We start from the raw sequence: 13,192 nt of genomic DNA, 5'->3' as shown, positions 1-13,192 counted from the left end.
GTCCTGAATTGTAAATATAACAATACTTAAGTGGCAGGGTTGATCTGCCACTTATCAAAGGTGACAGGTGTCTGTGTGTGTATGTGTCTCTCTCTCAGCAATCACCTCATTGAACTCATCCATTCATTCAATGTTAAGTCACACAGGGTAACTATTCAGTGCGGTCACTTATCCTCAGTGTGGGGAGCACAGGAGAGTACAACAAGGGCAGAGTCCCTGAGCTAAATGGAGCTTATGTTCTAGTGTTGGAGACATATAAATAAGTGAGCAATTTAAAAAATATGATAGTAAGTGGTGTTTGGTATAAAAGGTTGACAGAATGGGGAAGGAGCAGAGGGGAGGGGCAGCCTGACTCAGCTGGGCTAGTTGTTTCACCTCACAAGCTCAGTCTCAACTTTCCTCGAGGAAACAGAGGTAGTAGGTGATTCTTAGACTCTCCAAACTAGTAATCTGGGCTGTCTCTTTGGCTTCCATTTCTTGGAAGCACTTTTATTCAAGGAGGAGTGATTACAGTGGACAATATTGAGTTCCTATGATTTGCCAGCCTGCTCTTACATATGCATTAACTCATTTAATTTTCACAACAAGCACAAGCAGCAGTATTATCCCATCTTACAGATGTAAAACTTAGGCTTAAAGAGGTTAAAACAAGGACCAGTGTCACACAACTCGAAGCCTGGAAATCAGAATTCAAAGCCAGGTCATTTGATTCCAAAGCCCACACATTTCATTGCTGTATCACCTGCACCTCCTTAAATGAAGACATCGGTGCAGGATTTTTCATTTCCTTGTGTTTTTAAAGCATTGCCTTGTGAATATGTATCTGCCTGGGTCCATGAGGCAGGGAACAAGAAGCAGCAGCAGTTCCTAACAGAGGCAATACCAACTCTGGGGGCCAGTGGTGGTTTTGGAATAACCGGTAATGCATCTAATGCTTGCACCAAGACTGAACGCCTCTGAGCAACAAGAATATTGGTTAAACGCTGTGCTCTGGGTCCCTGCTCTTGGAAAATACTGGAAGAAGAGAAAGCACTTCTGTATACCTGGGCATTGCCTTGGTAAAATGTAAACCTCATGCTAAATCAGATGCAAATTATTTTTATTACTAGGAAACAGAACCATACAATATGAAATAACAACAGACCTGCTTCACAGAAACGCACCCTTACACAAACACACAAATGCAGCCTCAATCTAAAATTCTCATCACAGAAGGGATGATAATTATTCTCAGAGGTTCAAACTCTAAGGATAAAATAAGACACATAGGTTTTGACTTAATGAAAGTTTAGTATAAAGGCAAAAGATAGAAAAAAAAAAGCCATAAAGCTCTGGAGAGTGAGTGAGCCTCTGTGGCTCTTTTTTTCCTTTATCTTTAGGTGGAAGTGAACAACCCAATATGATCACTTCAATAGGTTGTTGTTTGTTGTTATGGATCAGAGATGAGTATGAATCTTAGGAAAGCCGCAAAGCATTGTGTGAGCATTTCTCAAATACTTTTCCATTGACTACTAAGATCCCACAAAATGGCAACGGATGTTCTGTGGGGTAATTAATGGGTTCCACAATCCTCCCATCCCCTCAAAAAAATGTAGGAAATCCTGCGTACCTTATATTCTTCATTGAGTTTCATAGGAGCTATTTATATATCAAAGGCATTCAGTGTTTTCAAATTTTATGGTCATGACCTCCTTTTAATGTATAATACCCTGTATTGTTTTCATGAGTTTAGTGTTCTCCTGAATACAATTTGAGGTAAGAAGAAAATGGGCTCTGCAAATAGACAATGGTCCTATTGATCCAGGGTCACCTAGAAGTGGCAGAATCCTAAAGATCCCTTGGCTTCATATACTATCTCTATTCCCATTACATGAAGTGAGCAGTATAAGCACTAGCTTCTCCTTTAATATACAGACAGCACTTCATACCAAATAATAATTATAACAACCCCCATGATAGTTGTCATAGAAACAACAGCTAACATGTCCTGAGGGCCTACCGTGTGCCAGATACTGTTCCAAGTGTGCACGTGGATGATCTCATGGAAATGCTGAGCCATCAGGCCAGACACATAACGGGTGACATTAATTCCACCGCTGGGAGCACCCCACTCTCTTCCTCTCTCATATCCACTAACTAAGAAGTCAGTAGCAGAGAGTGTGTCAGTGAAAATTCTTTTCTTATTTTTGTTGATGGCTACACTTTCTATGAGTCATCTTGATTCATTAGATCCTCAATATCCTAATGGTGAAAAAGGCCTCTGGCAGAGAATGGCTGGCACCCAAACAACTCAGAGAGCTGGGTTTACCTCCTGGGCTTTATTGCCACACACGTGGTTCCCTCTGACAGCCTGCACCCAGCTGAACCAAACTGCCATCTGGGGTGTGGATCATCAATCTGCTGTGCCAGACAACTGGTATTTGGAGCTGACAGAGCAGGAGCAGCATGCAGGCAGATCTTGGTGCATTCTAAGCCCGATGCTGGTGCTCCATGGTTCACACCTGCTAGACCCGAATACACAGAGGGGCAGAAAGGCCCCCACAATGCATGTCGGGCTCTGATTCTCTCATTTTCTCACCCACAAGACACAGATGCATGGGAACCAGCGTTTTCACAAGCTGCTGCCTGGTGCTCATTCTTCCTGAGATGAAACAGACAAGGTGTAGCTGGGCTCGGAGTCATTTTCGTTTTTAAACAGCAGAAAGAGGAAAGGTTCCTTCAAATAGGGCAGAGATCTGCGACCCTTGTACTCTTCTTGAAAGTTTCTTCCAAGAATCTAAGGACATGGCCAGCATTCCTGTGAGCAAATGTTGTGATATCCCATTGCAGACAAGGAGGAGGTTTCTGATTCACCAATAAGAAGACACAGCATGTGAGATGAGATGACAGAATGGGTTACTTTGATTTGTCACACTCAGTTGTTCCAAGTCACCTGGTAAGAATATGGATGGTACACACAGCAGCAAAATGACAGATGAAGGTGCAAGAGTCTTAATGTTGGGATAGACAGAATCATCCCAAATATAAGGCCTTGTTAAGCTGAAGTCCAACCAAACCTGCTAATTAGCTTGATCAACTCCATGACATTGAACCATAGTAAGAAGAGGAGGAAAATGAATACAATCATTTGTTACCTGATTTTATCCCTCTACTAATTCTGAGAGGTAGATTTAAACACCACTGCTTTACAGGGGAATCTGAGGCTCAGAGAGACAAGGCAGAACTTGCATTCTTATCTACATCTTTTTGTCTCTGGATCTGAAACTCTCGCCCTCCAATTCTCCAATTCCCATATCACATGGCCTCTCTAATGCAATTCATTTACTTTCTCCATAAAACTGTACTTGACAAATTGCAAGCAACGTGAGAAGAAACCTTAGAATTAAAGGCGGGTATCACAGGTGGGGTTAATCTATTTTCACCAAACATTACCTACAAGGAAAAGACTAAAGCAAAATACAAGAACAAGACAATAACAAAAGCAAAGCAATACCTATTAGCCGGTCCGCGAAAAGAGGGTGGCATGAGCACATTTAAAAATAGGAAAGATATATCTGGTAACAGCATCCTGCAGCCTGACAGTTCCATTTTTCCTCTTACACAACGTACATGCTCACTCACCTCCCCGTCTACCTACTCTGTTTCCTGCAGCTCCCAGCTTTTGACACCAACCTGCCTGTCTGCTCAGTTATACCACAACCACATACCACTCAACTTAAACACTCAACCCTGCTGTAGAAGCACCTGTGTGTGCACGTGCCCATGAGCCTATGTAACTGTGATATCTTCGTGGCTAGATAAGTCACCTTATAGAATGGTGACTACATTAGTTTCCTAGCACTGCCCTAAGAAGGTAAAGGAATCATAAAGCTCTGGATAGTGAGGAAGCCTCTAGGACCCTTCTTTCCTTGATCCTTCAGGTAGAAGTGAATGGTCCGATATGACTACCCCAAAAGGTTGTTGTTATGGATCAGAGATGAGTATGAATCCCAGGAAAAGTGCAAAGCGCTGTGTGAGCATTTCTCAAACACGTTTCCACTGACTGCTAAGCTCCCACAAAATGGCAATGGGTATTCTGTGGGGAACCCAAACCAAGCAGCTTAAAACAACAGAATGTATTCTCTCACACTCCTAGAGCCTAGAAGTCCAAAATTAAGACTTCAACGAGGTTTAACACCCTTGTGAGGGCTTGGAGGGAGAATGAATTTCATGCCTGTCTCTTAACTTCTGAGGAGAGCCACAATCCTTGGAGGGCCTCTGCCTGCAGCTGGATCACTCTACTTCCTGCCCTCATCACCACATGGACTTCTTCTCTGTGTATGCATCTCGGTGTGTCCTCTAAGGGTGTGTGTCATGCTGGATTAGGGCCCTCCCTGCTCCAGTATCAACTCAACCTAATTAATTATATCTGCAACAATGCTATTTCCAAATCAAGTTACATTCTGAGGTACAAGGCATCAGGACTTCACCATATCTTTTGGAGCACACTATTCAGCCCATCGCAGTCACTATACACCAGGTGTGAGAACCAGGTCACCTTTTCTCGTGCTGACACTCTGTTTCTGAAGTGGATCAGTGTCTCTCTACCCTGAGAGCAAACAAGAATCATCTGTAGATCTGGTTGTTTGTTTGACATCATGCTCAGTCTCACTCCCTAGAAATCCTGATGCAGTACTTCCAGAATGGGAACCAACACTTTACAGATAATGTTAAAAAGTGAAATGGCATAAATGACTATAATGTTCATCCAGAAGTAAGAATCACTGAAGTCTCTCTTGGGAGCAATACTTTAAATCTAGAAACTGAGGCAAAAAGAGTTGAAGTGATATAACCCAACTTTACTCAGTACATAAATGGAAGAGCAGCCGTTAAACCCAGGTGAGTCCGACATGAAGTCTGTTTCCTTCTGACCACCCATGCTACCGATCTGTTGCTTATTCAGGTTGGTGTGACCATGGTGGGTGTGAACATTTGTGTATCAATGTAGGCAAGTTTCTTTCAAGTCTAAGAGTAGGTGTACACTGATATGGACTCCAGGGATTACTACTGGAAGGGTGAGTTCCTTTAGGTACAAATATTTGGCTTAACATGTTTGTATAGCCTGGCCCCAGAGCATAAAAGCAGTTTCTATCCAGCTGTGCCTGCTAGACGGTGAGGCATGGGGCACTGAACTCAGCCCACAAACACTGACAGAATAAATGAATAAATGTACATAAAAATAAATGTCACCAAACAACAGTGATTCTGGCTGGAATGTTATTTCAGGTTTCTTCATGTCTATAATTAGCTGGGAAACAGTGATCTTTCTACTTCAATTTCATTACTTTTGCATCCTTTTCTTTTATCTAGACCAGAAAAAGAAACAGTTGCTAATTTGGGAGCTGTGGCCAATTTGGGAACAAATTTAATTCCATTACGTATGTGCTCACAGGTATTCTACTGTATTCAATGTTGCCACCAAAGAACCATAGAACAGGAAAGGTCACATGGTTTATCCCTGAAGCTTGAGAAAAACCTCTCCTACAACTGTTCCAGGGTTTTGGAAGTCACTGCCTTGCTTTCAGCACCCTCCAATATCAGTCCCCAAATATCAATCGACATGGCAGCAGGAAGTCCCGGCTTTGCAGGGCAGTTTTGGTTTTACACAGATGCCCTAATGTCCCCATAAGCTAGGGTGATGTCATTCTGCTTTATCCCTAATGTTATGTCATCATCATTAACAGCAGCCACTTTCACCCTCAAAAGTGTCTTAGTTTAGACAATGTATTACACGGTCACACTTCCTAAGCCCACCAGCATTTAGGATAGGCACTCTGAGTTTTTGTTCAAAAAAACCTAACTCCACTCTTATTTCCATTTTCCTCTGACACATGCTCTTTGGTGAGCTCGTGCATGGCTCATGATTGCCACCTCCTTTGTAAAGAGCTTGACCCGCCTGTGAGTTTGCTCGTGTTCCTCTTCCCTGCCCGAAATGTTCTCCTTCTTCAAACCCTCTTACGTAAATCTTACCCATCTTTCAATACTGAACTCAAACCCCATTTCCATGAAGATGTCTGTCTGCTTCAACCCACACTGACTTGTGACATTTGCTTTGCTAAAATAGGGAAGGAGTGAAAGGCACTTCGTAGATGATGGAGTCATGCCTCCCCTGAGCACACTCTGCCTGTACTTTTTAAGGAGCCTGCAGGTAGTACCTGGTTATGGTAATTTGATCCCAGGCCCAACAGGTAGGCTTTCTTCAAAGGTGGTTCATTAAATTAGAATATAAATACACAATCTACTTACACATACTTTTTTCCCCAAAAAACTGTTGTTCTAAGAAAACAGCAAATAGAGCATTTAAACTAAAGACTCCCCTGGAGACTTCTGTGTCTGACCTCTTCCCCAAAGCAACTGTGCATCTCCAACTACAGCATCCTTGAAAAATGGCCACCCACGTTAGCCACAAACACACGTCCCACCCATCAATCTCTCCAGACACCTTGTTCTCTTGCTGGGAAGCTCAGGCTGACAAATTTCTTTCTTATCATACAGTATTTCTCAAAATTAGGTTTGCGGACCATCTGCACCAGAATTATTTGAGGTGTTTGTTAAAATTGCAGACTCCCAGCCAGGTGTGGTGGCTCGCGCCTGTAATCCCAACACTTTGGGTGGCCGAGGCAAGTGGATCACCTGAGGTCAGGAGTTTGAGACCAGCCTGGTCAACATGGTGAAACCCTGTCTCTACTAAAAATACAAAAATTAGCTGGGTGTGCCAGTGCATATTTGTAACCCCAGCTATTCAGGAGGCTAAGGCAGGAACCCAGGAGGCGGAGGCTGCAGTGAGCTGAGATCATACCACTGCACCCAGGCCTGGGCAACAGTGTAAGACTATGTCAAAAAAAAAAAAAAATTGCAGATTCCCAAGTTCAACTCCAAGTATACTAAATCAGCATTTGGAGCAAAGAGGTAAATAGGAATGTGCATTGTTAGGTTTCCCAGGTGATGTTTATTTATTGCTGTAAAGTTGGAATTGGTGGATTCTATCTCTGTGACTTTTACGTTTCTAACAACAGATAGCAACTCACTTTTCTTTTCTTCAAAGTAACTCTTCAAATACTGGAAGTCACCTCTCTGCCTTCCCTTCTAATACTCAGTTGTAGCCCATGTAATCTAACATTCCTTTACAACAAGCTTCCATCCCCTGAGCCAACTTGGGCACCCCGCTCTGGGTCCTCTGCTGCTTGCCAATCTCGCTCTCAAAATGGGATGCCCAGAGATGACATGTGACGCACAATGCGAGGTGAGGAGTGAGACTGAGGGGATTTTCAGTGCTTTTAGTACACACTGTCAATTTTGTGAAGGACAGTGTATCCACCTACACTCCTGGCAGCTGATGATGAGACTGCCCATTTCAGCCTAAACTGACTAGCAGTAAGTATTACCACTTTATAAATCTTTGCAAATCTAATAGGCACATGAAGTTGACTCCTGGGTTGTTTTAATTGGGATGTCTTTGTTTATACTTTTCAGGTATTTATTGGCAATTGGTAGTTCTTTTATAAATTTCCTGTCCTTGTCCTTCCTGGGTTTTTCTTGTTGTTGTTTTGAGTTTTGTTTGCCTTTAACTCATTATGTTGCTGAGCCAACTAAGTCCTTACTACGCATCATCTGATCAAATCCTCAAAACAGCATTTCCCCCACTTTATAGGGAAAGAAACTGAGCTCTGAGCAACTGATAGTAGTTAGGTCTTCAGCTTCCTCACTGATTTATTCCTTCATCTAATCAACATTTTTTGGAGAAGAGTTCTTCACCTTTCAGACATTTTGTAAAATTAGTTAATAGGGCCAAGTACCTGGTATGAAATTATTAGGAAGGTTCAGAAGGAAACTGAGAGTGTTCCCAACTCTGTTTCCTCCTATTTCTACCTAAAATTTCCTTTATTCTCTTTGTTGCTTTTCCTAGCCTAAAGATACTAGTGAACAAGTAGCAATGTTCAGTAGATAGCAATGCTATTTACTGATACATGGTTGAAGGAGGATATATGTATCTGTTCATATACTTGTCAAGAGAGGTAGCCATCCCCAAGAAAACTAACAGAAAGGGATTAAAGAGAGCAATTTGGAAGTCAGGCATAACTTTGTAACAAATCATAGTCCATCAGTAGAAACTGTTCAAAAGTATATATGTAAATAATATTGGCTTTCATTTTTTCCATTTTATGTCATCTTACATCCCAAGACGTGTTTATGCAATTAACTAAGACTCTAATGTTAATTCATTCTTTATAGCATTTTAGTCCAAACAGCTGAGCTTCTCATGGATTTGGCTAATTTAATCAAATTCCATGCAATTATACTTTAATTAAAAATACATATGCATAAAGTTGAAATCTTGGTATTGAAGTCAATTAAATTTACAACAAAATTAGAAGAGATGCAAATGATTAATTACAGGTGGAGCAGCAAAATTAAAAATAATTCAATTCTACTCTCTTTTTTAGAAGGTGTCCAAGGCCCAAAGGTCATGAGTTCTCAATGTCACACAGTAAGGAGTAACACTGAGATTCAACTCCAGACTTCCCGACTTCCAATCTGGAGCCTGTGCGTCTGGGCCTTCCCCTGATATTTATTCACAACTTCACTGAAACAGACCCTGTTCTCCCCAGAACTCTCAAAACTCTCCAAATGAAACTTATAAGCTAAGGATTAAAACAGCTAAAGTAACGGAAAAGGTCTTGGTTCTGGGGCTTTGTGCTTTCCGGCAGTCTACTTAAAATCCTTGGGGGCCATACAATTCTTCTATAAGCTTTGATTGAAATTCGATTTATTCCTTATTTGTTATTAACAAAAACATACTCATTTGCAATTTCAAGGCCCTACATCTTGCCGCAAATATTTCTTTCACATAATAAACAAATATATTACAAAGTGAATAAATTATATAAATTCGGGTGCTCATTTCCCCAAATAAGAAGGAATACATCTTTTCTTTCTTCTTTACTATCCTAAGTTTCCCATTACTCTCTGGACCAATCATTTAAAACTACACAAATTTTAAGTTCGACTTCTCAACACTATAGTTTTGATTTCTCCACAATGCACCACCTGGCAACCACCCTTTCCTCACAACATAAAGAGAATTTTAACCCTTTAAATAGATTTTAACACTTTAACCCTTCTAAATAGGGACAGAAAGCAGATTTTAAACAACAAAAGCTACTCCAATTGACCTGACTGTTCATTGCTTGTATTATTTCTAGAATTGGATCCTCTAGAACATAGTCTGGATTATTTGCTAGCCTACACGACTCCCACCACAGTTGTTTCACTCTCTTTCCACCTTCACTCACCAGTAAAGCCCCCACTAGGGCCACTGCCCTATAAACAGAGCCCCCTTCTCCACAGACAGGTCTTGACCCACCCCAACAACCCCATAAGCAGACACTACCTCATCCACATTGACCCTCTCCCCCACCACCAACACACAAAAACCTACCCTAGGCATCACTCTAAAGCGTCCCCAAACTACGGCCCGCTGAGGCCATTTATCCGGCCCCCCCGCCGCACTTCAGGAAGGGGCACCTCTTTCATTGGTGGTCAGTGAGAGAAGCACAGTATGTGGCGGCCCTCCAACGGTCTGAGGGACAGTGAACTGGCCCCCTGTGTAAAAAGTTTGGGGACGCCTGCTCTAAAGTAACACATTACACCAAGGTCTGGCCTGCATAATTGAATCCTACAACCATTACAAGTGAGAACTTGAAAGTCATGTTAACTTGAGAAACTCTCTTTGTAAACCTTGAAAACATCCAGGAAGGTTTCCATCTCACAAGGACAGGCTTCTCCAAACCTCTCCTTGGAAATTTAGGCAAGGTGATTCCTCTATTCCTTCACACAGGTCCTCCCCAGCAAGACAGAGCCCAAAGCGTAAAGCGCACACTCACTGCAAATCTGACTTGGCAGTTCTCCTCTCCCAGGTAGCAGAGGTCTCCGGAGACGTTGGTCTCCAGCCACAGGTGTTCTCCATTCACGGCATTCTCCTGCAAGAAAAAGACCACCTGGCATCAATTTTCTTTCCCCAGGGGTAAGGGAGACTAATTTAAGTTTGGGATACAAGAAAGTTAGCGAAACTAAAGAGTCTAAACATTTCTCATTTTACCCCTCAAAGTATTGCTAGAGTTGATTCTACCAAAATTCTAAAAAGGAAGAAAGATGTTTGGAAAAACTTTGAGCTATAATTAAAATAGACATTGGGTTTATAGCTGTTTTATTCATGGAGGTGGTCATTTTTGAAACATATTCAACAAATGAGGGAAAAACACCTCTAAATAGTTTAATGTCAAACCTTATTCACTTAGGCTCACTACTGCAAATTTCCTGACAATGGAGACTAAAATTCTATTAAAATGTACCTTTGCTTAGTGAACAAATTTATGAATTAGCTAAAAAGGAGGATGGTATCATTAAAGTATTTTAAGTAAAGATAGTTTGAAAACATGGTTATACCAGTAATAGGTAAATTATATTTCTAAGGACAGAGGCTTCTTAAAACTTAGTTGAAGTCCCTGTGTACCCAAAGCATAAGTTTCTACTAATTCACATCTTACTAATTCAGTAAGGTCTTCACCCAATTAATTCTCAGTTTTTCAAACTACATGTTACTGTTTCTAAAAATATTCATATACTTTGGATGGGGAACAGAGCTGCTAAAATGTATGACTGGATGAGCATCAATCCTATCTTCCAGAAGTGTGTAGCATGGTACTGGGAAAAGAGGGGAGCAAACTGGTTTTTCAATAGTATAATTAATAGAATTCCACATTCCTTCTTATGGGACACTACCTTGGAAATTATAGATTTTTATATTAATTGTATATTTTGGTCATTTGCTCAAAAGGGGCTCTGAGCTGTTAGGGAAAGTATTGTATCAAATTAGCTATAAAGGAACAAGACTAAGTCTCCATATCTTGCCCTTGTCTCCATGTCAAGAGCAATTATGGAAAATTGCTCTTGTTTTTATCTTATTCATCAGATAATGGGCATGTAATTATTTTTTATGGGGGATGCTATGGACTAAACTGTGTCTCCTCAAAATTCATATGTTGGCTGGGCATGGTGGCTCACACCTGTGATCCCAGCACTTTGGGAGGCTGAGGTGGACAGATCACTTGAGGTCAGGAGTTTGAGACCAGCCAGGTCAACATGGTAAAACCCCATTTCAACCAAAAAAATACAAAAATTAGCTGGACATGGTGGCATGCACCTGTAATCCCAGCTATTCAGGAGGCTGAGGCAGGAGAATCACTTGAACCTGAGAAGCAGAGGAGGCTGCAGTGAGCCGAGATTGTGCCACTGCACTCCAGCCTGGGTGACAGAGTGAGACTATGTCTCAAAAACAAAAAACAAACAAACAAAAAAACCTGGGTGAGGTGGCTCACGCCCGTAATCCTAGCACTTTGGGATGCTAAGGCACGCGGATCATGAGGTCAGGAGTTGCCTGGCCAGCATGGTGAAACCTCGTCTCTACTAAACATGCAAAAAAATTTTCGGGCATGGTGGTGCATGCCTATAGTTCCAGCTACTTGGGAGGCTGAGGCAGAACTCCTTGAACCTGGCAAATGGAGGTTGCAATGAGCCAAGATCATACCACTGTACTCTGCCTGCACAACAGAGTAAGACTCTGTCTCAAAAAAAAAAAAAAAAAAAAAAAAAAAAAAAAAAAAAAAAAAAAAATCTGATGTTGAATCCCTCACCCTTAACTTGATAGAACCTGGAGATGAGACTTTGGGAAGTAATGAGGTCATGGGGATGGAGCCCTCATAATGGGATTAGCGTTTTTATAAGAAGAGACACATGAGAGATTTTCCACATAAGCACACCAAGGAAAAGCCATGTGAGCACACATCAAGAAAGCAGCTGTCCACAATTGAGGAAGAAGACTCTACAAAGGACTGGCCTGCCAGCACCATGACCTTGGACTTCCCACCTACCAGCACTGTGGGAATCGAAGTCTGTTGTTTAAGCTACCAAGTCTATGGCATTTTGTTATAACAGCCTGAGAAGATGACTTAAATAAGAAAATTTTATAGAATGAAATTTCATTTTATAGAATAAAATTTCATGTAATTTAGAAACATACAAAAATTAGCTGGGTGTGGTGGTGGGCACCTGTAATCCCAGGTTCTTGGTAGACTGAGGCATGAGAATTGCTTGAAACCCAGGAGGTAGAGGTTGCAGTGAGCCAAGATCACACCCTTGCACTCTAGTCTGGGCAATGGATTGATATTCCAACTCAAATACACACACACACACAAACACACACACACACACACACACACACACACACACACACACACACCAAATGACATTTGCTGGGAAAAAACACCAAGTATCACCCATCTTTTAAAATAAATGTATTTCTTCAGATTCAGATAGAACACATTTTCCTTTCAGGGCCTAGTGACTCAAACAATGCTGGAGTAAGAACAACCAAAATTTGTATTGTGACATGTGACTAGCTGCTTCAGGATCCAAGAAAGGTGAGTCCAAGTCCTAGACCACAGAAGTGAGTCAGGAAGGGACAGGAGAAGGTGAAGGTGACTAGGGATATAGGCGTCCAGGGCTCCAGGACAATGCACAGGGAGACCCTGGGTGGGAGCGTGCCATCCACATCTCCTAGTAGCTCGAATCCATTCCTAAAGGGAGAGCAACACTGAACAGGATCATTGCCCTGTACATCAAAGGGTGGACATCTGTTCAAAACTTCTTCTCTACAGGTAATTTTTTCCTGTTGCAAGTCATGTTTGATTTTTTTCAAGGAAGTCAATGGGAAAATAAGCTTCACCTCACAGTCAGTCTTGTGGGACAACAGCAGAGGAAAGAGAAGCATAGCTATGGGTTCAGACCCTAAAAGTTTTCAGATAGTAACGGATGACAAGAACATTAAAAAATAAAGTAGAGAGGCACTTCTTTGCAAGATGTCCTAAACAAATCGGCCCAGACAATCTAAAATATTCTACTACTGGAAACTTTTCTCCAATTCTAAGTTATAACCATTTATACAAAATAATGCTTTTTCATTTTATTGTTCTACAATTTATTCAACAATCCTTTATTCAATACCATTGGTACCAGGCCCTGAGATTCTGTATTCATCAACAGAGTAAAATCTACCAGAGAAGATGGAACTAAATGCATAGTAGTAACAGCCAGT

General features: G+C 41.5%; 1 protein-coding gene across 6 annotated transcripts in view; it reads right to left on the bottom strand.

Annotated features, from left to right (window-relative positions):
* DGKI (diacylglycerol kinase iota) overlaps nt 1-13,192 on the bottom strand; it is a 468,091-nt gene that overhangs the window by 289,413 nt on the left and 165,486 nt on the right. For all 6 annotated transcript variants that reach the window (XM_010340506.3, XM_039472800.2, XM_074379024.1 and 3 more), the window contains exon 3: nt 9,924-10,019. In XM_010340506.3, the coding sequence (XP_010338808.2) occupies nt 9,924-10,019 (96 nt within the window). The remainder of the gene's footprint in view (nt 1-9,923; nt 10,020-13,192) is intronic.

Source organism: Saimiri boliviensis, chromosome 10, assembly GCF_048565385.1.
Source record: "Saimiri boliviensis isolate mSaiBol1 chromosome 10, mSaiBol1.pri, whole genome shotgun sequence".
NCBI lineage: Eukaryota > Metazoa > Chordata > Mammalia > Primates > Cebidae > Saimiri > Saimiri boliviensis.
The sequence above is the reverse complement of the archived record's forward strand: the minus strand, read 5'-3'. Positions and strand labels throughout refer to the sequence as shown.